The 27,966-nt window shown below is 49.2% G+C and overlaps 3 protein-coding genes across 5 annotated transcripts; 2 read left to right on the top strand and 1 right to left on the bottom strand.

The window, feature by feature from the left end:
• Tbc1d10b (TBC1 domain family member 10B) lies at positions 1 to 16,780 on the top strand. The gene is made up of 9 exons (XM_048331676.1): positions 1 to 1,111; positions 5,472 to 5,571; positions 5,856 to 5,963; positions 6,062 to 6,168; positions 13,383 to 13,497; positions 13,617 to 13,682; positions 13,876 to 14,065; positions 14,411 to 14,565; positions 15,230 to 16,780. The coding sequence occupies exons 1-9, from the start codon at positions 180 to 182 to the stop codon at positions 15,905 to 15,907; spliced, it is 2,451 nt and encodes an 816-aa protein (XP_048187633.1). The 5' UTR covers positions 1 to 179; the 3' UTR covers positions 15,908 to 16,780.
• LOC125340267 (sesquipedalian-1-like) lies at positions 16,763 to 18,153 on the bottom strand. Of its 2 annotated transcripts, none has more exons than XM_048331680.1 (2): positions 17,843 to 18,153; positions 16,763 to 17,587 (listed from the first exon to the last, which is right to left on the bottom strand). In XM_048331680.1, the coding sequence occupies exon 2, from the start codon at positions 17,561 to 17,563 to the stop codon at positions 16,928 to 16,930; it is 636 nt and encodes a 211-aa protein (XP_048187637.1). In that variant the 5' UTR covers positions 17,564 to 17,587; positions 17,843 to 18,153; the 3' UTR covers positions 16,763 to 16,927. The 2 variants fall into 2 exon arrangements, with proteins under 2 accessions (XP_048187637.1, XP_048187636.1); XM_048331679.1 differs by having other exon boundaries at positions 16,764 to 17,587; positions 17,752 to 18,153.
• A 409-nt stretch (positions 18,154 to 18,562) lies between these two features.
• Cd2bp2 (CD2 cytoplasmic tail binding protein 2) lies at positions 18,563 to 23,594 on the top strand. Of its 2 annotated transcripts, none has more exons than XM_048332650.1 (7): positions 18,563 to 18,712; positions 19,093 to 19,196; positions 19,415 to 19,550; positions 20,157 to 20,314; positions 20,896 to 21,331; positions 21,414 to 21,520; positions 21,600 to 23,594. In XM_048332650.1, the coding sequence occupies exons 2-7, from the start codon at positions 19,119 to 19,121 to the stop codon at positions 21,708 to 21,710; spliced, it is 1,026 nt and encodes a 341-aa protein (XP_048188607.1). In that variant the 5' UTR covers positions 18,563 to 18,712; positions 19,093 to 19,118; the 3' UTR covers positions 21,711 to 23,594. The 2 variants fall into 2 exon arrangements, with proteins under 2 accessions (XP_048188607.1, XP_048188608.1); XM_048332651.1 differs by having other exon boundaries at positions 18,564 to 18,712; positions 19,093 to 19,193.
• The last annotated feature ends 4,372 nt before the right edge of the window (positions 23,595 to 27,966 follow it).

Raw genomic sequence — 27,966 nt, 5'->3', positions numbered from 1 at the left:
CGCGACCCCTGCCCCGCCCCCGCGCGCCCCGCGGCCGCCGCGCGCCGCCCCGCCCCTGGCGCGCGCCGGGCCGCGCCCTTCGCCCTCTCCCCTTCCCTGACGGGAGGCTCCGGGCGGCCTGAGGGGCGGCGCCTTCTGCGGCCTCCCCGGCCGGGGGATGTGAGGGGCAGCCCGCGGCTATGGAGACGGGCCCCGCGCCCCTGGTGGCCCCGCCGCGCCGCCATGGCGCCCCTGCGGCCCCCTCGCCGCCGCCCCGGGGTTCCCGGGCCGGGCCCATGTTGGTGGTGGCCCAGGGACCGCCTGTGACTACGGCCACTTCGGCCCCCGTCACCCTGGTGGCCCCCGGGGAGGCGCGGCCCGCCTGGGTCCAGGGGCCGGCCCCGACGTCGGCCTCGACGGTCCCGGCTAGCACGGTGGTGGTGCTGACTCTGGAGGCTTCGTCCGAAGCCCCAGACATGCAGGTTCCCCCCGGCCCGGAGCCCGCGGTGCCCGCGGCAGTGGCCGGAGCCCAAGCGTCAGCGCCCCCGGCGTCCAGGGTGGACTCTCCGAAGATGGAAGAGATTCGAACCTCACCTGTTCCAGGACCAGGCACTCCCACCGGGACCCCAACCAGGACGCCTTCCAGAACGGCTCCTGGGGCTCTGGCCGGCAAACCTCCGCTTGCCCCCAAGCCGGGAACCCCAGTGGCCTCAGGAGCGACTGCACGGGGTGCAGCAGGACAGGTGACAAGTGGACCTGGACATGGGGCTGCAACAGCAACACCAGCATCAGCACCAGCAGGACAGGCCCCAGCGGACGCCGCGGGCCCTGGCGCCTCAGGGACAAGTGAGGCTCCGGTAGCTGTCGTGACCGTGACCCCAGCTCCAGAGCCGGTTGAAAACTCTCAAGACCTGGGCTCCACATCCAGCTTGGGACCTGGCATCTCGGGGCCTCGGGGGCAGGCCCCGGACACCCTGAGCTACTTGGATTCCGTAAGCCTCATGTCCGGGACCTTGGAGTCCTTGGCGGATGATATGAGCTCCATGGGCTCAGATTCGGAGGCAAACGGGCTGGCCCTGCGCAAGACGGACAAGTATGGCTTCCTAGGGGGTAGCCAGTACTCGGGCAGCTTGTAAGTAGCCGGTACCTGGGGGACTGAGGCCGGGGCCGGGGGCGGGGGGGGGGGTTGAGACCGTCCCGGACAGTGGAGGCCCTGGTGGAAGAGGGGTAGTGAAATGACACACCTTGGCCAACGTCTAGCTGCCCAGCCTCCTCTGAGGATGGAGGAGGAGTTGATGTGGGGTCCAGAGCAACACCTTGATGAATTCATGGCATTGGCTTGTTAGGGATCAAGGATCAGCACATCTGGTCGAAGCCTGGACCTTGCCTTTGGAGGGCTGTGTGCCCTTGAGCTAGTGGCATCCCTATTTCTGAGCCTCAGTGCCCGCCTCTATGAAGGGTTGAATGAAGTGATAACTTAAGGTCACCTCAGCTCTTTGGCAGGTAGTTCCAGCAATAGACCTGATGATCTGGAAGGTTGGTTGAGTAGTGGGAGATTGTGGTAGAGACCTTTGGTCTCTTTAGGACAATCTGGCAGGGATGCAGGCATCTTCCTTCACAGCTGGAGTGATGATGTTGGGAAGTCTGGTTGATGGAGAGAAGACCCTGAAAACAGGGCTCCTCAATGAAACAGAGGTCAGTTTTATGTCTTCACTGAAGGAAAGGGGGTGGGGGAGGCCTCTTCCCCATTTCCTCATCTCCCCAGCTGGGCTTACTCTTTCCTAGTTCCTTCCATGGGCCTGAGTCACTCCTGAGGTGGGGGTGTTATTACTTCTGATTTCTTCCTTCCCTCAGTCTGGATCCTTCTCATTGTTCTGTGCCCCCTTAACCTGCTGGCCAACTCAGCTTGCAGCATCTGCTGAACTGTTGGTGCCAGGTCTTATGCTGCAATTCACCATAAAGTAATTCTTTCCTCCGGATGAGCTCATCTGGAGGTTGTGACTAGTACTTGAACAGCTGGTTTCAATATAGTATGTCAGGTGTAGCCTAAGAGGGTTTTGTGAACACCTGGAGAAGGGATCTTTGCTCCAGTGTGGAAATTCAACTGAAATTGGTCTGAATCATGAAGAATAAGTGCAGTTAAGTCATGATGGTATGTTAACGTGGGGTAGGGTAAAGGATTGCATATGGAGAATAAAAAGGGTTTATAAACTAGTGAAAATCAGAAACATTTTGATTGAGCAACAACATGTGCTGTAGAGAAGGTAACTGAAGTTTGACCCTGGTGCTTTCCCATGGCCCAGGAAGAGTTGTGCTCAGTTTATAGATGGATTAGAATTAGAGCAGTTGAATGAATTGCATGACCAATGCCTCTTTCTTCAATACTAGACTATCTGAAGGAATTTGGGTTAAATTCAAGTTCAGAGAGTCCCTGTTGCATGCTAGGCACTGTGCTTGGGTAATGTTTCTTTACTTTCTAAGTTAAGTTTGTGTCTCTAAAATGTGTGTTCTGTTGTTTCCTCAGAGGTAGGGCTGACTGTGGCACTAGTTACCTTGAAAGCTTTTTTGTCTACAGGGTAAAGTCCAAGCTCTTTAGCTCGAACACAAGCTCCTTATTCTGGTCACACCACCCTTGGTCTGATTTCCACCACTCACTTCCAGGCACTCTGCTGTGGTTCTGCTGAACTTACTGTAATTTCTCTCTATGTATATTTAGGACTGTCCCATCATTTAAAAATGTTCCTCTTTTCCTTTTTTGTCTGGTAATTTCTTTTGAATTCAGGGCCTGGGTGCTACCACTGAGCTTTTTTGCTTAAGGCTAGAACTCATCACTTAAGCCACAGCTCCACTTCTGTTTTGTTTTATGGTATATGCCATACCATACTAGAGCCTCTTAGACTGTGATGATTTTATGTGTAGGAAAGGTATCTAATCCTCCTACCTCTTAGCTTCATTTCCAGCTTTTTGGAGATAAGAGTCTCTCAGACATTTCCTGTCTGGGCTGGCTTTGAACCTCAATCCTCAGATATCAGCCTCCTGAATAGTTTACCATAGATTACAAGAGTGAACCACTGGTTGTATAGCTATGAATTCATTTTGTTTTTGGTGCTGTTGGGGTTTGAACTCAGGGCCTCATGCTTTCTAGGCCTGAGTCACACCTCCAGACCTCTATGAGCCTTTTTTTTTTTTTTTTTGCCAGTCCTGGGCCTTGGACTCAGGACCTGAGCGGTGTCCGTAGCTCCTTTTAGCTCAAGACTAGCACTCTGCCACTTGAGCCACAGTGCCACTTCTGGCTTTTTCTGTATATATGGTGCTGAGGAATTGAACCCAGGGCTTCATGCATGCTAGGCAAGCACTCTACCACTAAACCATATTCCCAGCCCTCTTTGAGACTCTCCTCTACTAAACTGCCAAAAAAGCCAGAAGTAGAGCTGTGGCTCAAGTGGTAGAGTGCTTGCCTTGAGCAAAAAGAGCGCCAGGGACAGAATCTAGCCCCTGGGTTCAAGCTTGATGACTGGGACACACGCACGCACACACACACACACACACACAAAATATCCCAAAACCCATAAAACAAAAAACCTAGGTGCCAGTGGCTCATGCCTGTAATCTTAGCTGCTCAGGAGTTGAGATCTAAGGGTCATGGTACAAAGCCACCCTAGGCAGGAAAGTTAATAAGAATTTCAACTCCAATAAATTACTAAAAAACTAAAAGTGAAGCTGTGGCTCCATTGGTAGAGCATTATTAGCCTTGAGCAAAAGAAGCTCAGGAACAGTAACCAGACCCTGAGTTCAAGCCCAGTACTAGCACATACATGAAAATGATGTCTTTGTTAAGAAGCATAGAATCTATGCTGTGGTCCTAAAACTTCTGTTTAACAGTCCTTTATATAGATGTGTTTTTTTTTTCTTTTTCTCATAGTACTTCTAATTTTGTAGGTTATGGAATCCCTTTTTATAGCCAAAGAAGAGTCTCGGGTTATATTTCCCAAGACTCCCTTACATACCAGCTTTATAAGGGACAAAACTGGGATTTGAGCTTAGGTCTGGTTCTTTCTTTTCTTTTTTTTTTCTTTTTGCTGGTCCTGGGGCTTGAAGTCAGGGCCTGGGCTCTGTCCCTAAGCCTCTCAATGTTCAAGACTAGCACTCTATCATTTGAGCCACAGTGCCACTTCCAGCTTTTTCTGAGTAGTTTATTGGAGATTAGAGTCTCATGGATTTTCCTGCCTGGGCTGGCTCTGAACCATGATCCTCAGATCTCAGCCTCCTGAGTAGCTAGGATTACAAGCATGAACCACCAGTGCCTGGCAGATCTGCTTCTTTCTTTTTCCTAGTCCTGGGGCTTGAACTCAAGACCTAGGCACTGTCCCTGAGCCTCTTTTGCCCAAGGCTAGCATACTCTACCACTTGAGCCACAGCGCCACTTCTGGCTTTTTCTGTGTGTGCGGTGCTGAGGAATGGAACCCATGGCTTCATGCATGCTAGGCAAGCACTCTACCACTAAGCCACATTCCCAGTCCCGGATTTGCTTATTTCTAAAGCCCAAACTTACTTTCATTTCTGTCTTCTGGTATTGGCTCCTACAATAACTTTCAAGTCAGAAGGGGTATATAAGTGTGAAGCTCTGACAGAACAGTGAAACAAGGCAAGAAGAACTTCTTTTGCCTAGAAATCAAGGAAATTTCAGGGAGGAGGAGGTAGACATATCTCAAATGGTAGCAGGGATTTTTTTTTGGAGGGGGTGGTGGCTGTGGGCTTGAACTCAGGGCTTAGGTGTTGTCCCTGAGCTCGTTTGCTCAAGGCTAGTGCTCTACCACTTTGAACCATAGCTCCATTTCCAGTTTTCTGGTGGTTAATTAGAGATAAGAGTCTCATGGGGACTTTTCTGCCTTAGCTGGCCTCAAACCTCCATCCTCAGATCTCAGCCTCCTGAGTAGTTAGGGTTACAAGTGTGAGCCACCTGTGTTTATTTCATATAGCCTCAACAGTTCCCCTTGGTGGATGTTGTTATTTTTCTTTACCTTATGAAAAGGAAATTGAGGCCTAGAAAAAGTAAATGACTGGCCTAAGGTCACAAAATGGTACAGCTAGGCTTTGGATCCAAGTCTAATACAAAAGATGCCTTTTATTTAGTTACTGTTATTTTTGTGGCACTGGGAGTTGAAGCAGGACCTTATGTGTGATAGACAAGGGCTCTACCACTGAGCTACATCCCTAGCCAAAATGTGACTTTTATATATCTTCTGTATCATTCTTCAAATTTGTATGTGTTGAAAGTGTGATCTCTATATAGAGATCCAACAGGGAAGGAAACTCTTAGTGTAGCAAATAGGGCTGTGAATGTCCATCTGGCTAGACGTTGTAATGCTTGGTAGTTCACAGACTGCTCAGTTTCTCATTGGAGTCTGGCAAGGTACTTGGCACTATTTTCTCAGCAACACAGGTTTTATACTGTGGCTACTTAACCACTTCCCTCCTCCTCCATCCTACAGAGAGAGCTCCATTCCTGTGGATGTGGCTCGTCAGCGGGAGCTCAAGTGGCTGGAGATGTTCAACAACTGGGATAAGTGGCTGTCACGGCGTTTCCAGAAGGTTTGAGAGGGTTGTATGATGGGTTGGGCAATGCACCAGGGTGGGGGAGGGACATTGCTCTAGGGAAGCCCAGGAAACTTGACCATATCTGCCTTTAGGACCACAATGGGTGTAGGTGGTACTTGGTCCCTGAGAGGAGGAGGAGCTTTAAATAGAAGGCCAGGCCAGGTCCTGTGGAGTCAAGGCTGGGATATAGGAGGCATGTGAAGCCTGAGGTCCGCTGAGAAGGCTTGGAAACCCCGTCAGATCTTGAAACTGTCCCCTTGGCTGCCACTCTGCCTTAGGTGAAGCTACGCTGCCGGAAGGGGATCCCCTCCTCCCTAAGAGCCAAGGCCTGGCAGTACCTGTCTAATAGCAAGGAACTTCTGGATCAAAACCCTGGCAAGTTTGAGGTGCGTGTAGCTCCAGGGAATGGGGACATGGCCTTATCTGTGCAAAGAAGATGTCAGCTTCCTCAGATCCTGAAATAACCCCTTCTGTCCCACTGCAGGAGTTGGAACGGGCCCCTGGGGACCCCAAGTGGCTGGATGTGATTGAGAAGGACCTACACCGCCAGTTCCCTTTCCACGAGATGTTTGCTGCTCGAGGGGGGCATGGGTAAGGTGGACTGACTGTGACAGTCAGCAATGATTTGTTGAGGATTCTTAGGTGATAAAAAATGGGGCTAAAAAATAGTTCTTGCAAGCTGGGTGCTGGTGGTTCATGCCTGTAATCCTAGCTATTCAGAAGGCTGAGATCTGAGAATCACTCTTCATATCCAGCTGGGACAGGAATGTTGATGAGCCGCTCATCTCCAACTAAACATCAAAAAGCCAGAAGTAGAGCTGTGGTTCAAATGGTAGAGCATTAGAGCACAAAAGTTCAGAGACAGTGCCTAAGTACTGACTTCAAGTCCCAGCACTGGCACAAAAACAAAAGCAAACAAAAATAGTTCTTGCCCCGCACGACTTTAAAAGTGGTCCTTAGTGGACATAATATCAACTGGTGTTAAAGCAGGTATCTCGGGTATCAGTAAACTGGGGTTCTATGTGTGTCTGTGTCTGCGAGATTTCATTGAAGAGGTTTCACTTGCATGGGATGTGGGGTGAGGTACAGTTTTTCTGCCTGGGGAGTTTTGTAAGCATTGTTTAGGTAGCAAGTCTTGGTAGAGCTGAGGCTAAAAAGTTTGGGGCCAGATCACCAATAGGAGAGCCCTTAAAAACTATGCCAAGGCACTTGAGTTTTTGTTGTATAGGCTGTTTCCTAAAGTTGTGATGATAGATGTGTATATCATCCCTTTAAAGTATGCAAGATGGTATCAGATAGTTAGATGCTTTTTTTTTTTTCGCTGTTTAAGGAATTTTACTAAAGCAAGAATTTTATAATCTAAATTACGTTTCCTCGCACAGTTATCAATTCTGTTACTTAGAACTGACATCCTGAGCTATTCCACAGTAAAGAATTACAAAATTAAAGAAAGGAATGCTTTAAATTTTTGTACTTTGCTGAAAATTCTTTTTCCCAGGGTCTGTAAAACATTAATTTGTTTTTATATTTTACTATTTTTTTGTAGGTTTTTTTTTTTTGTTTTTAAATCAAGTAATCTAGGACTAGCACTGTTTGCTAGACCTGGATTTGCTCGGTACATAAGGTTGAAAGTTTCCTTTCCTTTTTTTAATTTATTTTATATTTTGCAATGTTTTTTTCATAATATTTAAGTTTTTCGATGTTTAGATATTTTTCTTCGGTGAAGTACGAGTTTCTTTTCATGGTCCCTGATCAATTTTTTTTTTTTTTTTTTTTTTTTGGCCAGTCCTGGGCCTTGGACTCAGGGCCTGAGCACTGTCCCTGGCTTCTTCCCGCTCAAGGCTAGCACTCTGCCACTTGAGCCACAGCGCCGCTTCTGGCCATTTTCTGTATATGTGGTGCTGGGGAATCAAACCTAGGGCCTCGTGTATCCGAGGCAGGCACTCTTGCCGCTAGGCTATATCCCCAGCCCCCTGATCAATTTTTTAAACAGTTGGAACACCAGTGGCACTGTTGACTGCTTTCTGGGCAGCCTCTTTAGCTTGGTGGGCTTGTAGTACAGCTACAGCTTCATCAACCTTAGAACGCAGAGACTCTGGAGAATCAAGCATATGAAGTAATTCTGAATTATCTATCTCCAACAACATGCCAGTGATTTTACCAGCAAAAGTAGGGTGCATGGCTTGGATAAGAGGAAACAGCCTTTCACCCAACATTTGCTTTTGCTCTTGAGGGGGGGGCAGATGCCAACATGGAAGCAGTCAAAGGTTCCTGACCTTGTACATGAACAGCAGGCTGTTGCATGGTAACTTGTGGCTGTGCATTAAGATGTTGCTGAGGATTGCGGACTCCTGCAGCATATTTATACTGGGGAACGGTGCGGACAGCTGGAGTGGCTGCTGCAGCAGCAGCTGCAGGACGTGGACCCATTGTTTGTGTTGATGTGTTAGCAACACGCTGTGTGGACATGACTCGTGGAACCTGTGAAGAAGCTGGTCTCATAGTACTAAATGGTGGTCTAGGAGCGGCTGGGCGGATAGCACCAGGCATATTTTGGAATGGATGAGGTCTGGAACCCTGAGCAGTCCAGCGAGGACTTGGTCTTAGTTGAGCAATTTGGCTAGGAGGATAGTATGCAAGATGCTTTTTTTTTTTTTGTGGCACTGGAGATCAAACTTAGCTTTGCACATGCTAAGCAAGTACTCTTTATCAATGAGTTATATCTCCAGCTCTGCATGGACTGTTGTTTTTTTTTTAATCAATGAGTTCATCTTTTAACCAATACTTATTGAGTACTTGTTTTCTGTCAGGTACTGTTTTAGTTATATATGAAAGCAGTGAACCAAAAAACAAAACCTCCTGTCCTTTTAAGGTCTGTTGTTTTTGTGGAAATAAGCAATATATCAGATAAATAAAGTATGTTTGAGAAATGATAGTTTATAGAGAGTTGAAAGCAAGAAAGGAGATTAGAGTCAGATGCCAGAGGCTCATGCCTGCAATCCTTGCTACTCAGGATGCTGAGATCTCAGGATAGCTGTTCAAAGCCAGCCTGGTAAGAAAAGTCTGTGAGACTCTTTTGTAGGTTTTTGTTGTGTTTTTCCCTAGACTAGCATTCTATCACTTAAGACACAGCTCCGCTTCCAGTTTTTTAGGTGATTAATTGGAGATAAGTCTCACAGACTTTCCTGCCGGGGCTGTCTTTGAATCAGGATCCTCATATCTCAGCGTCCTGAGTAGTTAGGATTACAGGCATGAGCTGAGCCATGGGCTCCTTTGTCTGTGAGATCCATCTCCAGTTAATCAGTAAAATGCTGGAAAGTAGAGGTGTGGTTCAAGTGATAGAGTACCAGCCTTGGGCAGAAAAAGCTAAGGAACAGTGTCTAGGCCTTGAGTTCAAGCCCAGTACCACCACCACAAAAAAAAGGGCTAGAAAAGTGGCTTAGCAGTAGAATGCTTGCCTAGCATGCCTAAAGCCCTAGGCTTGATTCCTCTGCACCACATAAACAGAAAAGGCTGGAAGTGCCGCTTGTAGCTCAAGTGGTAGAGTGCTAGCCTTGAGCAAAAGGGGCTCAGGGACAGTGCTCAGGCCCTGAGTCCAAGCCTCAGGACTGGCAAAAAAAAAAAAGAAAGAAAGAAAGAAAAAGGAGAGTAGAGATTGAATGGGGATGGTATTACAAAATGACTAGAAATGACTAGATCTGGTTTATCTCTAAAGAGAATGGGTATGGTACCTGGAGAACAGACTATAGGGAAACAAGGGTGCACTGGGCCAGTTAGGAGACTATTTCTGTAATCCAGGAGACATGATGACAGATACATAGGAAAGGAGCTGTGGAAGAATGAGGAAATATAGCTGAGTTCTGGATCTATTTTAAAGGTAGTATAAGAAAGATTGTTAAGAGATTATATGTAAAGTATGTGAGCAAGAAAGAGAAAAAGATGTTGAGATGACTCATAAGGTTTTTGGTTTCAGAAACTAGAAGAAAGGAGCTATTATTTACTGGTATGGATAAGGAAAACTGAGGAGAAGGTAGGCTTTGGGGCCATATCATTAGCTCACTTTTGGAATGTTAAGTTTAAAATTATGGATATGCCAGGTGCCAGTGGCTCATGCCTGTAAACTACTCAGGAGGCTGAGATCTGAGGATTGTGGTTGAAAACCAGTCCATTAGGAAAGTCCAGAAGACTCTTGTCTCCAATTAACTACCAGAAAAAGGGAAGTGGAGCTGTGGCTCAAAGTGGTAGAGTGCTAGCCTTGACCAGAAAAGTGCAAGGACAGTTCCCAGGTCCTGAGTCCAAACCCCACGACTGACTGACTGAATAAATAAATAACAGATGTGCTTATTGGATATCTAATTGAAGATGTCAGTAAGCTGAAGGTATGATATGTTCAAATCTGGATTTTAGGGGAAAATTTTAAACTAAAGGTAAATTGGAATTGAATTGTGGCAACTTAGGGAGGGACTAACTCATTCACAGGACTGGATGAGGTTCTTAAGGTACCAAGTGTAGATACCAAAGGAAGATGTCAGCTGGGTACCAGTGGCTTACACCTGTAATTCTAGCTGCTCAGGAGGCTGAGGTCTGAGGAGCAAGGTTTGAAGCCAGCCTGAGCAGGCAGATCCCCAAGGCTTTTATTTCCAATTAACCAGCAAAAAGCCAGAAGTAGAGGTATGGCTCAAATGATAAGGGACATCAGCCTTGAGCAAAAGGTAAGGGGGAATAGGAGGTACTGAGTCCAGTACCAGGATTGAAAAAACAAAACACGTAGTTTTTTTGTTGGTGTTGGCATTTTTATTTTTTGGTGTTTGTTGTTATTGTTGTTGTCTCTTTCGTGGGGGCAAAAGTGAGGCATAAGAATGGTTGAGGAGGGGCTGGGGATATAGCCTAGTGGCAAGAGTGCCTGCCTCGGATACACGAGGCCCTAGGTTCGATTCCCCAGCACCACATATATAGAAAACGGCCAGAAGCGGCGCTGTGGCTCAAGTGGCAGAGTGCTAGCCTTGAGCGGGAAGAAGCCAGGGACAGTGCTCAGGCCCTGAGTCCAAAGCCCAGGACTGGCCCCCCCCCCCCCCAAAAAAAAAAGAATGGTTGAGGAAGGATGAACAAATGAAGTAAACTATATTCAACATACGGGACTGGGAATATGGCCTAGTGGCAAGAGTGCTTGCCTTGTAAACATGAAGCCCTGGGTTCGATTCCCCAGCACCACATATATAGAAAATGGCCAGAAGTGGTGCTGTGGCTCAAGTGGCAGAGTGCTAGCCTTGAGCAAAAAGAAGCCAGGGACAGTGCTCAGGCCCTGAGTCCAAGGCCCAGGACTGGCAAAAATAAATAAATAAATAAATATATTCAACATACACTATGCATAAAATGAGCTATGCAGCTTACAGGCAGGCATAGGAGGATGAAAATTGGAAAAAGTGGTGATATTGTTCAAGAAGCATTGTACTGACTTAATGGAAGCACTACCTGACTTAATGGATTTGCAACCATTTTGTACAACTCCTTAATAATATATTTTTTTTGTTTATTTTGTTTTTTGGCCAGTCCTGGGCTTGAACTCAGGGCCTGAGCACTGTCCCTGGCTTCTTTTTGCTCAAGGCTAGCACTCTGCCACTTGAGCCACAGCGCCACTTCTGGCCATTTTCTGTATATGTGGTGCTGGGGAATCGAACCCAGGGCCTCATGTATATGAGGCAGGCACTCTTGCCACTAGGCCATATCCCCAGCCCCCCTTTGTTTTGTTTTGTTTTGTTTTTTGCCAGTCCTGGGCCTTGGACTCAGGGCCTGAGCACTGTCCCTGGCTTCTTTTTGCTCAAGGCTAGCACTCTGCCACTTGAGTCACAGCGCCACTTCTGGCCATTTTCTGTATATGTGGTGCTGGGGAATCGAACCCAGGGCTTCAAGTATACGAGGCAAGCGCTCTTGCCACGAGGCCATATCCCCAGCCCCCCCAGACCCCCTTAATAATATTTTTAATTAACTTTAAAACCAAAACAAGCAAAAATAAAAACAAAGGGAAAATGTCCAAGGATTGACTCTTGAAATTCAAATAATTTGGGAAGAAGGAAATAACCAATGGAGAATGGACTGAGAAATTAGTGATCTTGGAAGGAAACCAGGAGAGTAGTATCTGAAAGCAAAGTGAAGGCTTCAAGGATCAGCTGTGAGAAAAGTTGCTGAGAGGGTAAGTCAATCAAGCCTCGATACTGCCTACTGGATTTAACACTGTGGAGGTGTTGTGTGGCTTCTGTAGAGAATTTGTGGGGAAGGACATTAAAGAGCAAGTCTGTATTGTGAAAGAGTTTTGCTGACTAGGTAAGGAAAGAATTGCTCTTTAGAGGGGAGAGGAGGACCACAGGAATTCTGTTTTGTTTTAATACTGGAGCTTGAACTCTTGAGCTCTGGACTGTGGTTAGCTTCTTTGTTCATGACAGGTGCTTGGCTACTTGAGCCATACCACCTTTAAAATTTTTTTTTGCTGGCTAATTGGAGACAAGATTCTTTCAGATGTTTCTGCCTGGATTTGCTTTAGGCCAGGATCCTTCAAATCTCAGCCTTCTGAACAGCTAGGATTATAGGTGAGCCACTGGTGCCTGGCTTAGGGAACATTTTTTAGACAAGAAGGAATTATAGCATTGGTATGACAATAGGGATGATCCAGTCAAAAGAGACAAATTGGCTATGTAGGAGAGATGGCAGTTGCTGGTTTGTCTGTGTGGGTGAGTGGAGATGGGACCCAGAACTGGAAAGGCTGTGCTTGGCAAGGATCACAGACAGTTCACCCATAGCAACAGGGGGAAGGCAGGGACACAGATGAAGGCAGTGGGCGGAAGTAGTGTGGGAGCTTATGGAAGTTACGTATTTAATATGTATTAGGTAAAATAACCAGTATATCAAACCTGTCATTTCATGGGTAATTTGCAAAGTGGAGAGAAAATATTAAGTAAATAATAGTGGGTTGGTATGCAGATAAGACATAAATGATCACACTTGAATGACAGGATTTTGGGCAAAGCTATTATAAGCAGTGTTAACAGTATGTGTGAGACTAGTCGGGCAGAGGATCAGGGCAGTCGTTACCTTTCTTTGGGCAAGAGATAGAGGGCTGAACTGGAAATGACTGGAGGAAAAGAAAGGACAGACATGAACAGAGTTCAAGATGTAGCATTGCTTGGACATGCTGATTAACCAAGGGGAATGAGGAAGGCTCATTTTTCTGATGCAGAGCTGAGGAGATCTAAGTCTCAGGTATGGTGGACACCAGCAGGGGAGAGGAGCAGTCGTAGATCAGACTTGATTCTTTCCCATGCAGAGACAAGACACAGTCTGAGGCATTGCTGGCTATTAAGCCTTCACCAAGAGCCAGGACCCCACTGAACATGCTGAGAGAGCTGATGAAATCCAGTGAGATAGATAAAGCAGCCCTTGCCTGGAAAGCTCCTGCTCTGGAGTGATAAAAACATCCAGACAGGGCTAGAGGTGGGCTAACACTCTGGATAGTGCAAATGACCTTGGGCATTTATGGGATGGTGGCAGAAGGCTGGAGAGAGTGCAAGCCATGCTGAGTGATGAGTAGGAAGGATGTGAAGTGTATGGCCAAGGGTGGAAGGCTGGGGCTTGGTTGCTTTGATTGTGGGCTGAGCCTCTAGTGAGCATGGCTAGGAAGGTGAATGGAGGAGTGTGGTGGGAAGGCCAATCTATCATCAACTGGATACAGGAGAGGTCTGGGCTGAGGTTGGTTTGGTTGGGGACAGAGAGCTCCCAATTCCTGTGACTGCCATGTTCTGCAATCCCCAAAGGCAACAAGACCTGTACCGAATCCTCAAGGCCTACACCATCTACAGACCTGACGAGGGCTACTGCCAAGCCCAAGCCCCAGTGGCTGCGGTCCTGCTCATGCACATGCCAGCCGAGGTCAGCATCCGTGGCCCTGGCTTGGGCGGGGGTTGGTTCTTGGCCTATATCTGGTGATGGGGGAGCTTCCTACCCCTGCTTCTCAGGCTCCATTCCTCCCTTCTCATTGTTATCCTTAGCAAGCCTTTTGGTGCCTGGTACAGATCTGCGACAAGTACCTCCCAGGTTACTACAGTGCAGGGCTGGTGAGTGTTTGGGCACATGGGGCTGTGATTTCTTAAGGCTTCAGGGGAGGTTCTTTCCCTGCCCATCTGGCCTTTCTGTCCCTGTGTCCTCTGGGCCTCTCTCCACTGAGGTGAGGATCGCCTATCAAGGCTGATTCTATCCTGAGGGCCACAGCAGGCCAGGCCCTCTTTTCATGGCTCTTTCCACCTCCAGGAGGCTATTCAGCTGGATGGAGAAATCTTCTTTGCACTCCTGCGCCGGGCCTCCCCACTAGCACATCGGCACCTGCGGCGGCAGCGCATTGACCCTGTGCTGTACATGACAGAATGGTTCATGTGCATCTTTGCCCGCACCCTGCCCTGGGCTTCAGTGCTGCGTGTGTGGGACATGTTTTTCTGTGAAGGTATTTAAGAGGCCATATAGATGGAAGGGGCTGGGTTTTCTGTGGCAGCTGTTAAGAGAGTTCTGCTGTACTTCTGGTGGCCCATGGACAAAAGGTATTTGTTGGGCCAAGGCTTCACTGTAAGGAGTCTATGGAGTAGAGAAACAGGCCTGGTCTTGTTTCAGCCACCAACCTCCTCCTAGGAATCTGAACCCTGTAGCGATACAATCCCTTCTTGGGATTTCCTCATCTGTAAAATTGGTAGTAGACAGGGATAGGAACTATGAGCCCTCTTAATAATTTAAGAGCCTAATGGCTGAGATCCTGGGCTTGATCCACCTTAGTTTCTCTTCTTCCACCCTATAGGAGTTAAGATCATCTTTCGAGTGGCCCTAGTTTTGCTTCGACATACGCTGGGGTCAGTGGAGAAGCTGCGTTCCTGCCAAGGCATGTATGAAACCATGGAGCAACTGCGCAACCTGCCTCAACAGTGCATGCAAGAGGACTTCCTGGTACATGAGGTAGGCCCTCCACTGCTTTAGCCCATTCCTAGCTCTTCATTCTGATTTTTTTTTTTTTTGGCCAGTCCTGGGCCTTGGACTCAGGGCCTGAGCACTGTCCCTGGCTTCTTCCCGCTCAAGGCTAGCACTCTGCCTCTTGAGCCACAGCGCCGCTTCTGGCCGTTTTCTGTATATGTGGTGCTGGGGAATCGAACCTAGGGCCTCGTGTATCCGAGGCAGGCACTCTTGCCACTAGGCTATATCCCCAGCCCCTCATTCTGATTTTTTGAACCAGGGGAAAAATGGGCACTGGTGGCACATGCCTATAATCCTAGCTACTCAAGAGGCTGTGATTTGAGGATTGAGGTTCAAAGCCAGCCCCAGCAGAAAAATCCATGAGACTCTTATCTCCAATTAACCACCTAAAACCCAGAAATGGAACTGTGGCTCAAAATGGTAGAGCACTAAATGGTAGAGCACTTGAGCAAGAAAGCTTAGTGCCCAGGCCCTGAATAAAGCCCCACAACCAATAACAAAAACGAAATAAAAGTGTTTTTTTTTTCCCTTGGGGTTGGTGGAGGTAGGGGATTGAACTCAGCGCCTTGCACTTGTTAGACAGGTGCTTTAACACTTGAGCTATACCTCCAGCCTCATCTTCCTTCTGGTGCCTGTTTCCTATATCTAGGTTACAAACCTCCCAGTGACAGAAGCACTGATAGAGCGAGAGAATACAACTCAGCTGAAGAAGTGGCGGGAAACCCGGGGAGAGTTGCAGTATCGGCCCTCACGGCGACTCCATGGCTCCCGGGCCATCCACGAGGAGCGCAGGCGTCAACAGCCACCCCTGGGTCCCTCTTCCAGCCTCCTCAGCCTCCCTGGCCTCAAGAGCAGAGGCTCTCGGGCAGCTGGAGGAGCCCCCTCCCCGCCCCCTCTCACCCGTAGAGCCAGTGCTGGGCCTGTCCCCGGGCCTGTGGTGACTGCAGAGGGACTGCACCCTTCCCTTCCCTCGCCTACTGGCAACAGCACACCCCTGGGTCCCAGCAAGGAGACACGGCGGCAAGAGAAGGAGCGTCAGAAACAGGAGAAGGAGCGGGAGAAGCAAGAGAAGGAGAGGCAGAAGTGGGAAAAAGAACAAGAGAAAGAACAGCAGAAGCAGGAGAAGGAGCGGCAGAAGCAGGAGAAGGAGAGGGAGAAGGAGCGGCAGAAACAGGAAAAGGAGAAGGAGAAGGAGCGGCAGAAACAGGAAAAGAAGGGCCAAGGCCGGAAGCTTTCCCTGCGTCGGAAGGCGGATGGTCCCCCAGCGCCTCATGATGATGGGGACAGGTCCTCTGCAGCTGAGGCCAGGCAGGACGCTTATTTCTGACCTTTGCCTGGGGTTGGACAGCATGGCCCTCTCCATTTCCCTTAGCCAAGAACAGGCTTGGCCTGGGGTCCTCCCTAAGCCCCTTCAACAGGCTGTCCCTCTTTCTGAGGAAAGTGGCTTGATTCTCCCACTCTTTGCCAGCTGCTGATCCCTACACAGCTAGGACAGCCACAGTGCATGGGGCAGCTACATTGCCTGGATAGCCCTGACCAAGGCTGGGGCCACTTGCCTCTGATTAGGCCTAGCTGGGATGTCTCTCTCTCCTGCCAATCCCCTCTAGGGTCCTCTCCCAGGTGCTGTCCTAACTGGCCTCTTGTCACCACAGGGGTGACTCTTGGCAGCGACAGCAGTTTGCGGATTCTTACACACCAGTGGCTCACATTACCCACAAGGTAGAGCCAGGTTCCTTTTCCCTTCTTCAACCCTGCGTGTTTATCCCACTGCCTTTCTGGGGGCCAACGCTCTCCTCTCCTCCCTCTACTTTTGGACATCTCTGTTGTAATTATGTACAGAGGATCAGGTTGGCCCAGGGTGGGTGCTCACTCTGTCCTTTGGTTCTCCTTCCAGTGTTCCTGAACTTCAGTATATTTAAGGGGACATGCACTCAAATAGGAACTGTCCCCCCACTTCCCCTCCCCTCCTTCTCTGGCTCTCCCTCTTCATCTACCTGCTCTGTATTCTCAGGCCTCTGCTTTATCTCACCAGGACTCCTACTTTTCACCTTGTTCCTTTCCAACCCTCAAGCTCCTTTCTGAGTAAGGGTCCTCCCTTGAGTCCAGGGGATGGAACCCAGTGTTTACATTCTCTTCTGTCTCAGCCCCATCCCATGCGGCGCTTTGAGGAACCGGAAAAAGAACCTGCTGTTGTACCTGGGTTTGTCTCCTGCCTTGTTATTTGATAGAGGCTTGTGGGGAAGAACTAGGGAGGGAAGGAGGGAAAACGCCAGGGCCTTGGTCTCTGGAAGCAGTTTGTGATCTCAGCAGGTAGGTAGGTGGTATCTCTTGGTTCTTGGTCTAGTTCTCAGTCTGTCATCAACAAACACTGGTCGAGCTTCTGCTCCAGCTTTATCTGAGATCTGCTGCTTGTATTGTCACTGGCTTCCTGGAATCCTCTAGGTGCTGCCCGCAGCACCCCGATCTCCTTTCCAATGCGCTCATGCAACTCTTGGAAGCGAGAGGGAGCAGTGAGAGCAGCTAGAAAGCCACTGTCCTCTGGGGGTGAACTGGGCTCTTGGCCAGCTGCCTGGCACAACTCCTGATACTGGGCTTCCAGGGCTGGTAGCAGTGCAGCCAGCCTCCTCCAGCTCACCCTAGCCAATGCACACAGCCAAGCTTCTAGTTCTTCCTGGTTTTCTGCAGCTAGTTTGTAAGCTCGGCCCCTTGTGCCTTCCACTCCAGGGGTCTGGATGGTGAAGGCATAGGGTTCTGTGGCCTTAAGGTGGGGCTCCACTTGGCAGTTCTCCAACAAGATGAGGCCCAGGGGTGTGTGGTCTGCCTGGTGTTCAAGGTAGAACAGGAGGTTTCCTCGGAGGACAAACCAGCGGCGCTGATAGCTGGCGTTTCTAGTCCCCTTCTTTAGCAAGATGCCCTCCTTGTCCGGGGCCTGTGTTCTATGCCCATGGAAGAAACTGAGCACGGACTTGCGGTGCAGTTTCATGGTGATCCAGTATGAGAGGAAGCCCTGGAAAAGAGTGGTCTGTCAGGTTGCTTTGGAGGATCCTCTATGCTGCCGTCTTCCAGCTCGCCTATGCTGCAATCCTGGCCTACAGGGTTTGAAATCTGATGGTCACCGAGTCGTCCCCCCCTTCCCAATCCTACCAGTGCTTGGGCCAGATTCCACTACACCTAGGTGATGCTGGGTCCTCTTGGCTAAAGAGTGAGCTTCATCCTGCAGCTACGGTTCAAGAGAAGCACTGTTGCCCTTTTCCAGGCCTACCTGTGAGCAGGTACAAGGGGCTTCTGGCCTGAGTACCGGGCACTGGTGTCAAAGGCACCGCACCTGTGATGGCTTTCTTACCCCTGAAACCAGGAACTGACCCATGGGATTGGCCCTGGGCAAATGACTTCCTCTGGGTCCTAGAGGGAGCTAGATTCAGAAAGTGCCCAAGTGCCATCAGGCCCCTGGTACAGGACATTCTCTTAGGGAAAAGAACAAGCAAGGTCTCGTCTTTAGGAGAGGGCTGGCAACTGGGGCCACAAGCACTTTTTGTTTGTTTTTCTTTTTTTGTGAAGAGTCTGGCTATGCAACCTGGGCTGGCTTCAAACTTGCCATCCTCAACCTCATGGCTAGTAGGGTTTCCAACGGGCAGCAGCACCAAGCCTGGCTCCCAAGGCAGGATTTCTAGTGAAGTGGTATTGGGCGCCGAGCCTTTCGCTGGCTCGAGGGGAAGCGCGACTCGAACACTGCCTGGAGAAGAAAACGCGCAGGATACCACCGGCCCGGCGCACACCGCCTGTCCGCCCTAACCCTGGACACCCCCCGCAGTGGACGCTCTCCACGTCTTAGCCAGAACCTCGGCTGCCGTCCAGAATCGAAATGACTCCCAGCTACCTGGGTGTGGGTCTAGCTGTGGACTCGCCCTGCCCCTCCCATCCGCCTGAGGCTCCCGTCGCTTCTGGCTCGGCCCCGCCTCACCGCGCACTTCCGCCCGCCCTCGCATTAGTCCTCCCACAGGAATGAAGCTACTTCCGGCCTCCTTTGGCGCCTTCCTCCATCCTCTTCCGGGTTATGGTGGCCTGATGCCCCGGATGTAGCCTTGGCGAAAGCATCCTGCCTTTCTTCCTCCACCTCCCTGAGGGATCCCAGGTGAGTGCGGGCAGTGGGGACTACCCGAGTGCCCGTGGCTCTGCCGCCGCTGTGATTTGTGCACACAGTCGGGGACGGCTGGGGCGGCCACCACGTGGAGCGGGGAGTCGGCGCGGGGGCAGCGGAGCGGCTGGGGCGCCAAGTCCTGGGCCCACCGGGGCCTTGAGGGCCCTGGCAGTGGGGGAGGGGGCGTGTCGGCCGGTGGCGACCTGAAGCCCGCCCCCCTTCACCTGGGAGACTCGGGCCCAGCCATTCCTTTTATTGCTCCCTTCCCAAGCAGGGCTTGTCACTTCAGGAGCAATGCTTGTCCCGGGGGCCCTCTCGCGGTCAGTCCCTTCCTTATCTAGTTTCCTTACTCTGCATCCTTTTTCTGGACTCAGCTTGAAGAATTTCCCCTCTGCCAGTCATGCCAAAGAGGAAAGTGACTTTCCAAGGTGTGGGAGATGAGGATGATGAGAATGAAAACAGTGCTCCCAAGAAGAAGGTGAAGTGATCTACGCTGCTTTCCGGAGAGAAAAGCGGAGGGGGCGGGGCTCCAAGCCTGAGTGAAGAGGAGGAAAGGGGTTTTGTATCATAGAAAGGATAAGTTTCTCACATTCTTTGAGTGATGAGTCTGAATGGTTTCCAGTTTGGGTCTAGATGTTGGAGTGTTTGGGGAGTAACGAGTAGTCTGCCTGTCTCACTGCTGGTTTCTACTCACAGCTGGTGGACCCTGTAGTTGGGGCAGGGGGTCCTGGGAGTCGCTTCAAAGGCAAACACTCATTGGACAGCGATGAGGAAGATGATGATGATGAGGGGTCCAGTAAATATGACATCCTGGCCTCAGAGGATGTAGAAGGTGAGTTATGTACAAGAATTAGGGGCTGGGATGTAGCTCAGTGGCAAAGCGCTTGCCTAGCAAGCACAATGTCCTGGGTTTGATCCCCAGTACAAAAAAGGTTTGTTTTTTTTTGGCCAGTCGTGGGCCTTGGACTCAGGGCCTGAGCACTGTCCCTGGCTTCTTCCCGCTCAAGGCTAGCACTCTGCCACTTGAGCCACAGCGCCGCTTCTGGCCGTTTTCTGTATATGTGGTGCTGGGGAATTGAACCTAGGGCCTCGTGTATCCGAGGCAGGCACTCTTGCCACTAGGCTATATCCCCAGCCCCAACCCAGTACAAAAAAGGTTTTGACTCCCTTAGAAATGTGGAGCAAGGGAGGCTCTTGTCTATTTCTCTATACCTAGCATAGGGTAACTTTTTTTTTGGTCCTGGGGCTCGAGTTCAGGGCCTGGGCTGTGTCCTTGAGCTAGAGCTCTACCACTTGAGCCACAGCACCACTTCCAGACTTTTCTGTTTATGTGGTACTGAGGAATCGAACCCAGGGCTTCATGCATGCTAGGCAAGCACTCTACCACTAAGCCACATTCTCAGCCCCGTAACTTTTTTTTTCTTTCTTTCTTATACAGGTCAGGAAGCAGCCACACTCCCCAGTGAGGGAGGCGTACGGATTACACCCTTCAACTTGCAAGAAGAGATGGAAGAAGGCCATTTTGATGCTGACGGCAACTACTTCCTGAACCGGGATGCTCAGATCCGAGACAGCTGGCTGGACAACATTGACTGGGTGTGGCTCAGGGGCTGGCATAACTGAGGCCTGGGGATGGCAAGTACTGCGCCTGGGCCTCAGTTGAGGTTTATAGGAATTCGTTTGTTTTTGGTCGGTCATGAGTGCTGTCAGTGAGCTTTTTCTGCTCAAGGCTAATGCCCTACCATGTTGAGCCACAGTGCCACTTTTGGTTTTCTGGGTGATTAATTGGAGATAAGAGTCTCACAGACTTTCCTGCCCTGAACCATGATCCTCTAATCTCAGCCTCCTGAGTAGCTAGGATTATAGTTGTGAGCTACCAGTGCCTGGCTTGGAATTTTTTTTTTTTCTTTTGTGCCAGTCCTGGGGCTTGAATTCAGGATCTGGGCACTGACCCTGAGTTGTTGGGTTGGTTTTTTTTGCTCTAGGCTAGTGCTCTGCCACTTGAGCCACAGCTCCATTTCTGACTTTTGTGGTTAACTGAAGATAAGACTCCTACAGACTTTCTTTCTTACCTGGTCTGACTTCAAGCTGAGATCCTCAGATCTCACCCTTATTAGGATTACAGGTACCAACCACCTGTACCCAGCAGGAAATAATTCTTTATCTTTCCTTTCTAGGTGAAGATCAAGGAGCGGCCACCTGATCAGCGAAAGGCCTCAGACTCAGAAGATGAGGACAATCTGGGCCAGACACCGATGAGTGCCCAAGCCCTCCTAGAGGGACTTTTAGAGCTGCTCTTGCCAAGGGAGACAGTAGCTGGGGCACTGAGGCGTCTGGGGGCCCGAGGAGGAAGCAAAGGAGGCAGTAAGGGGACAGGGAGGCCTAGCTCCCCTCAACGCCTTGACCGGCTCTCTGGGTTGGCTGACCAGATGGTGGCCCGAGGCAACCTGGGTGTATACCAGGAAACAAGGGAACGGTTGGCTATGCGGCTAAAAGGATTAGGGTGTCGGACCCAGGGAGCCCCTGACCCCACCCCTCCACCCTCCCTGGACATGTTTGCTGAGGAAGTAGCTGAGGGGGAGCTGGAAACCCCGACCCCTACCCAGAAAGAAGGTGAGCTTGGAGGGCCAAAGAGGGATGCTGTGGGGAGAAAGCTGGGCACTGGAGGCCCAAATGGCTTTGCCTCTCGTTTTAGAAACAGAGTCGTCAGGAGATGGTCTGATGGACGTAATGTGGGAATATAAATGGGAGAACACAGGGGATGCTGAGCTGTATGGGCCCTTTACAAGTGCCCAGATGCAGGTAAGCCCCTTTCTATGTCCTTTTGCTTTCCTTTCCTGACTCCTATCATTCTTCTCACTTCTGCCCTCTCTTCCTGCAGACCTGGGTGAGTGAAGGCTACTTCCCGGATGGTGTTTATTGTCGGAAGCTGGACCCCCCTGGTGGTCAGTTCTACAACTCTAAACGCATTGACTTTGACCTCTACACCTGAGCCTGTTGAGAGCCCAGTTTGGTGGCCCCTTCTTTTCTGGACATGGTGGAAGAGGCCCCGGCAGCCTCAGCAGTTGTTAGGACATTGAAGGCCATTTTCTTTTCCCATAAATCCTTGGCTGCACTGATGGCCACAAGCCAGGGGCATACACCATACCCCCTCTGGCCTTGCCTAGGTCCTTGAGTGTTTCCTCCATGAAGTTCCTCCTTGGCTGTTTCTCTCTGGTATATTGGACCGCGTCATCTTTGGTGTCTTGAGGTCCCCTTTCCCAAACTCCACTCACTGTGTAGAAATCCCTTCACTCACACCCTTCTCCAGTCTTTTCTGGGGTTCTTGTTCTGTTCTTCATGAATCTTTGACTTTTGGGACTCGAGATTGTCTGTCCTTTTGGCTCCCAGGGATAGAGTCTCCGGGTGGAGACTTAAGGCATGGAAGGGCCACAAAGTCCTTTCTGCTTGCAGTCTCCATTCCCAGGCTCCTGCTTGTGGCTGGCACTGAGCTAGTGCCTTAAGGAAACAGGTCTTTGGGCTGGTCTGCTGCCAGGAACTTGAGTCTGGTAGAGGAGGCAGAGAACAGGCGTCATTTTCTTGCCTGGACTAACATGCTCTACCCCAACCTGTATTGCCTTATAACCCACCTCATTTGTACCAAGTTAGATTGACGATTCTAATTTGCCCCTGTGGCTGTCTCGAGTGCCTGTACGTGATTGATGGAACTGGCTGATACTCAGGTGGTGATGGCTTCTAGAAGCTCTCCAGGTGTTGCTAGTATGCCATCAGCTGAAAACTCTGTGACTCGGGCACTCCCGAAGAGAGACAACACCTTCTGGACCTTTCTAGGGTAACAGCTGAGCTTGTGTGGCTTTGATGGAGACCATTCCTTGCAGGGGATCTGTGCACCAGAGTTATAGGATACCCAGGAGTCCCAGGGGAGCAGGGGCCAGCATGGAAATGAAGGTTGGGAAGAGAGGGGTTTGAGGCCGAGTGGGGTCTTGATATTCTTGTGAGGCCTTTATCTTCATAATTAGGCCCTTTCAGTGCCAGCCTATGTCAGAATTTGACTCCAAGAAGTCATCTTTGTCACTCCTGACTGTAAGAAAGAAAATCCTTCCAGATAAAATTGTAAAGTGGCATTGATTAAAAGATGCCTTGGTTCTAGAAGTGAAAAGAAATACATTGGTCACTTTTGTAGTCCCAATGACTGCTATCCCCCCCCCCGCCCCCATCATGGGGATTGAATCTGGGGCTTTGCACTTAAGCCACACAATGCCCCTCCTCCCTAGTCCTTTTATTTGTGTTTTGTTTTGTTTTGTTTTTGAGATTAAAGTCTTGCAAAATTCGCCTGGGCAGGAACTTGGCATCTTCCCACCTCTACCTGCTGAGCAGCTGGGGTTCCTGGCACACACCCCCACACCAGGCTGTCTTGGGAAGTGGGGAGTATCCATGTCCCTGTCCCTGTTCAAGGCTGACTTCCTGTCACGGCCTTAGCAATGGCACGATGGGGCGGCCAGAATCGCAGTTCACAGAGAGCTCCAGCCTGTGAATGTTACTTCCCATGGCCAAGGGAGCTCGAAGACAAACGATAGCAAGTTTTGAGATCACTGGGTGATTGAAGTGGGACCCGGGTATTCCTAGGGATCCTTATGAATGAAAGAGGGCAAGTTGAGAGACACCCAGAAAGGAAGGGGAGGACATTTCTATGCCTGCTGTGAAGATGGAGGGAAGGGCCATTATGCTAAAGTGTCCTAGAGAAGCTGGGGGAGGCCAAAAGCAAGACTTTTGCCCCAAACCTTCCAGAGGATAGCCCTTTGATAAGGTTGTCCCAGTGAAACCATTTTGGACTTCTTGAGAATAGTAAGCTAATAAACTTGTGTTGTTTAAAGCAGCAAAGTTTGTGGTCATTTGATACAGTCCCAGGAGGAAGTGGATCCACATCTGGCCAGCTGAGCGCCTCTCCCCTGGGGGCTGCTGTGGTCATAATCTCCTGGTGCTCAAACCTTGTTTCTGCCTATGACTGGGCTTAGCTCTTGCCAATCTTCTGGATTGACAGGAAATTTAGCATACTCTAAATTCACTTCATTTCCTCTGTTCACATCTTAAAATAGCATGTTTGCCCCAACTGACAACCCAAACGTTGCCACTTTTTTTCAGTCCCGGGAAGGGGTGGAGTCCAACTTGAAGGCTCATAAACCCTCCACTACTGAATTATATCCTCAGCCCAACATTACTATGTTTTGTTTAGGATCTTTTTTTTTCTTTTCTTTTTTGGTGCTCATCCAGGAGTTTGAACTCAGGGCTTGGTCTCTGAGCTTTTGTGCTCAAGGATAGTGCTTTACCACTTTGCACCAAAAAAAAATCTGGAAGTTGAGTTGTGGCTCAAGTGGTAGAGCACTAGGCTTGAGTGAAGAAGGGACAGTGCCCAGCCCCGAAACCAGCAGTAAAATGAAGTACACACTTTAGTGCCTTTTAGCATAGTCATAGCTGTCACCACAATATAATTTTAGAACTTTGTACCATAAAAGAAATCCACCACCACAGGACTAGTACAAAACACTGGGTTCTGTCTCTAGTATGAGGTGAAGAAAACACCTCTCCCATCAGTAGCCCTGCCCCTAATTCCCATCCTCAGTCCCCAGCCCTGAATATCACCAATTCCGGTCTCAATATTTGCCTGTTTGGGGCATTTAAGATAAATGAGTGAGAGCATCACTAGCTCACACCTGTAATCCTAGTTATTTAGAAGGCTGAGAGGTAAGGATTGAGATTCAAAGGCCTCTTGAGCAGAAAAGTGCATCTCAAATTACTGAGCAAATGGCCAGAAGTAGAGCTGTAGCTCAAGTGGTAGAGTGCAAGCTCTGAGTGAAAAAGCTAAGGCACAGTACCCAAACCCTGAGTTTAAGCCTCAGTACCAATACACACACACACACACACACACACACACACACACACACACACACACACAAAACCCCATATGTGATGGTATAATAGGACCTACCACACATGCCAGCCAACATTGGTCCTCTTCATCTTCAAAGTAAGCTCACCACATGACTTTAAGCCCCACCCAAGTGTTTATGTCTCCCCAATTTCATCTTCAGTGTAGACCTTTGGTGAGCTTCAAAACTGGTATCATTGCATTGTTTTAGGGGGCATACCACACATAACATGCCCCCAAATGTACTCTCTTGTCTTCACCCTGCAACCTGCAGGCTCCCCTATCAGATGGACACAGAGTACATAGATGCAGAAACAGGGCAATTAAAATGAATAAATATTAAATGAGCCAGACTTTGACATTAAAACCGGGAAATAAAAACTGAAAAGCAGCCAGGTGCTGGTGGTTCATACCTATAATCTTAGCTATTCAGGAGGCTGAGAACTGAGGACTGTGATTCAAAGCCAGCCTGGGCAGGGGAGGCCAGGCAACTCTTCTCTCCAATTAACCACCAGAAAATCACAAGTGGTGCTGTTGCTCAAGTGGTACAGCAATAGCCCTGTGCTGAAGAGCTCAGGGACAGCATCCACGTCCAGAGTTCAAGCCCTATACTGACCAAAAAAACCAAAAACAAAAAAACCCACCCAAAATCAGCACACAGTCCCACCACACAGTTACAAGAATAGGAAACATGCAGGAACTAGCTGTGTCTGCCTTCTTTGAGATCACAGAGAATTGGGCCTGGCACCAGTGGCTCATTCCTATAATCCTAGCTACTCACAAGGCTGAGATCGGAGGATCCGAGTTCAAAGCCAGCCCAGGCAGGTAAGTACCTGAGGCTCTTGTCTCCAGTTAACCAGCAAAAAGCCTGGAGTGGGAGTGCGGGTCAGATGGTAGAGGATCAGCCAAGTGAGAACTAGAGGCCCTAAGTTCAAACCACAGTACTAGTACCAAACAAAGAATTTGAAGGGAAGTCCCCAAATCACCCATTGTCCTTGTATTTTGAGTAGCTTTCACCCACCTTCCCAATCCTAAACTAATGCCTTAAAAATTAGGAGTTGAGGGGGCTGGGAATATGGCCTAGTGGCAAGAGTGCTTGCCTCCTACAAATGAAGCTCTCAGTTCGATTCCCCAGCACCACATATATGGAAAACGGCCAGAAGGGGCGCTGTGGCTCAGGTGGCAGAGTGCTAGCCTTGAGCGGGAAGAAGCCAGGGAAGGTGCTCAGGGCCTGAGTCCAAGGCCCAGGACTGGCCAAAAAAAAAAAAAAAAAAATTAGGAGTTGAAGGCTGGGAATATGGCTCAGTGGTAGAGTGTTTACCTAGCATACATGAAGCCCTGGGTTCGATTCCTCAGTACCACATAAACAGAAAAAGCTGGAAGTGGTGCTGTGGCTCAAGTGGTCTAGCCTTGAGCAAAAAAAGCTCAGGAACTGAGCTCAGGCCCTGAGTGTAAGGCCTGGGACTGGCAAACAACAACAGAAAACCAATTAGGAGTTGTTAGACAACATAATTAGTGTATTCTCCCAGCTCAAAGTAGAAAGGCTACAAGTAAGGGCCACCATTTTGAGACTTTAACTCCATTTCTTGTGTGAGAAGCAGGAAATACTTATCTTCCCCCCCCCCATTTTTCCCTACTTTATTTTTGTTATTTTGATGGTCCTTGGGCTTGAATTCTGAGCCTTGGCCCTGTCCCTGAGCTCCTTTTTCTCAAGGCTCTACTCTACCACTTGAGTCACAACGCCACTTCTGGCCGTTTTCTATATATGTAGTGCTGGGGAATCGAACCCAGGGCTTCATGTGTACGAGACAAGCCCTGGATTCGATTCCCCAGCACCACATATATATGAGACAAGCACTCTACCATTAGGCCATATTCCCAGCCCAAATAATAATTTTCTTTCTTTCTTTTTTTTTTTTTTTTGCCAATTCTGGGGCTTGGAGGAATGTGGTGCTGAGGAATTGAACCCAGGGCTTCATGAATATGAGGCAAGCACTCTGCCACTAGGCCATATTCCCAGCCCCCAGCAGCACCACATATAGAAAACAGCCAGAAGTGGCGCTATGGCTCAAGTGGTAGAGTGCTAGCCTTGAGCAAAAAGAAGCCAGGGACAGTGCTCAGGCCCTGAGTCCAAGGCCCAGGACTGGCCAAATAAATAAATAAATAAAATAATAAATAAAAATAAATAAACCTCTGATAAAACTTTGAACTGTAAGACTGTTGTGCCACCTCGGAATGCTTTCAGGATGGCGGATTTTACATGAAAACAGAATCTATGTGAGCTCTTTTTCCATCTTCTGGTGATCAGAAATCATCTATTCCCACAATTGGTCCTGCCAAAATCTTGGTGGTGGCTTCTATCCTGTCTCTTGCAGCCCTTGATTGAATCTGCTAAGAAACTCTGTTGATTCTGTGTTCAAAAGATATTCTGCTTCTGCTCCCTTCTCTTCAAAGCTCCTATCAGCCTGATCTAGGTCACCTGTTCCCAGGACCATGGCAGCCGTCTCCCAGGTTTCTCTCTTTCTGCCCTTGTCTCTGTGGTTAGTGCTCCCCACAGCAATGAAGTGGGTCCTTTTCCAAGCCAATGTCCTCCAGGAGCTTCCCATTAACTCAGAGTAATATTCCATGGGATGATCCAATGCCTTTTCGACTCTTCCTCCTCGTATATTTATTTATAGAATGCCTCCCTCAGGAGAAGGCCACACCCTGGAGGACAGATGTTCCTGAACCCAGGTCCAGAGCTTATCCTATGGAAAAAAAAAACAATGTCTGAGACAGAGAGAAAGGAGGACTATTTAGTGGCCAAAGATTAGAGAAGGAGGAGTTTTGCTCACAATCCAACTTTTTTTGTTTTGTTTTGTTTTTGCCAGTCCTAAGCCTTGGACTCAGGGCCTGAGTCCCTGGCTTCTTTTTGCTCAAGGCTAGCACTCTACCACTTGAGCCACAGCGCCACTCCCGGCTTTTTCTGTTTCTGTGGTGCAGAGGAATTGAACCCAGGGCTTCGTGCATGCTAGTCAAAGCACTCTACCACTAAGCCACATTCCCAGCCCACAATCCAACTTTTTGATGTTGTTGAAGAATCACAGATGGAGAATAGGGATAACAAGGGAAAGCTAGGCTAATAAAGTGGAGGCATAGGCATGTTCTTTCTTGAATAATCAATAATCTTCCACGAACCAGGATGCCACCTCTTTCCACTCCTTTCCTGGTCTGGAGTTTTGGGTCATTGTGGCTGATGTCTTAATGATGGGGAAAGAGAGAGATTAGGCAAGTCTAGGTCAAGTTAACACTATTCTATAGCTTCAGACAAAACATTTCGCCA

This window comes from Perognathus longimembris, chromosome 23 (assembly GCF_023159225.1).
Source record: "Perognathus longimembris pacificus isolate PPM17 chromosome 23, ASM2315922v1, whole genome shotgun sequence".
Taxonomy (NCBI): domain Eukaryota; kingdom Metazoa; phylum Chordata; class Mammalia; order Rodentia; family Heteromyidae; genus Perognathus; species Perognathus longimembris.
Note: the sequence above shows the minus strand (reverse complement) of the source record. Positions and strands in the feature narration are given on the sequence as shown.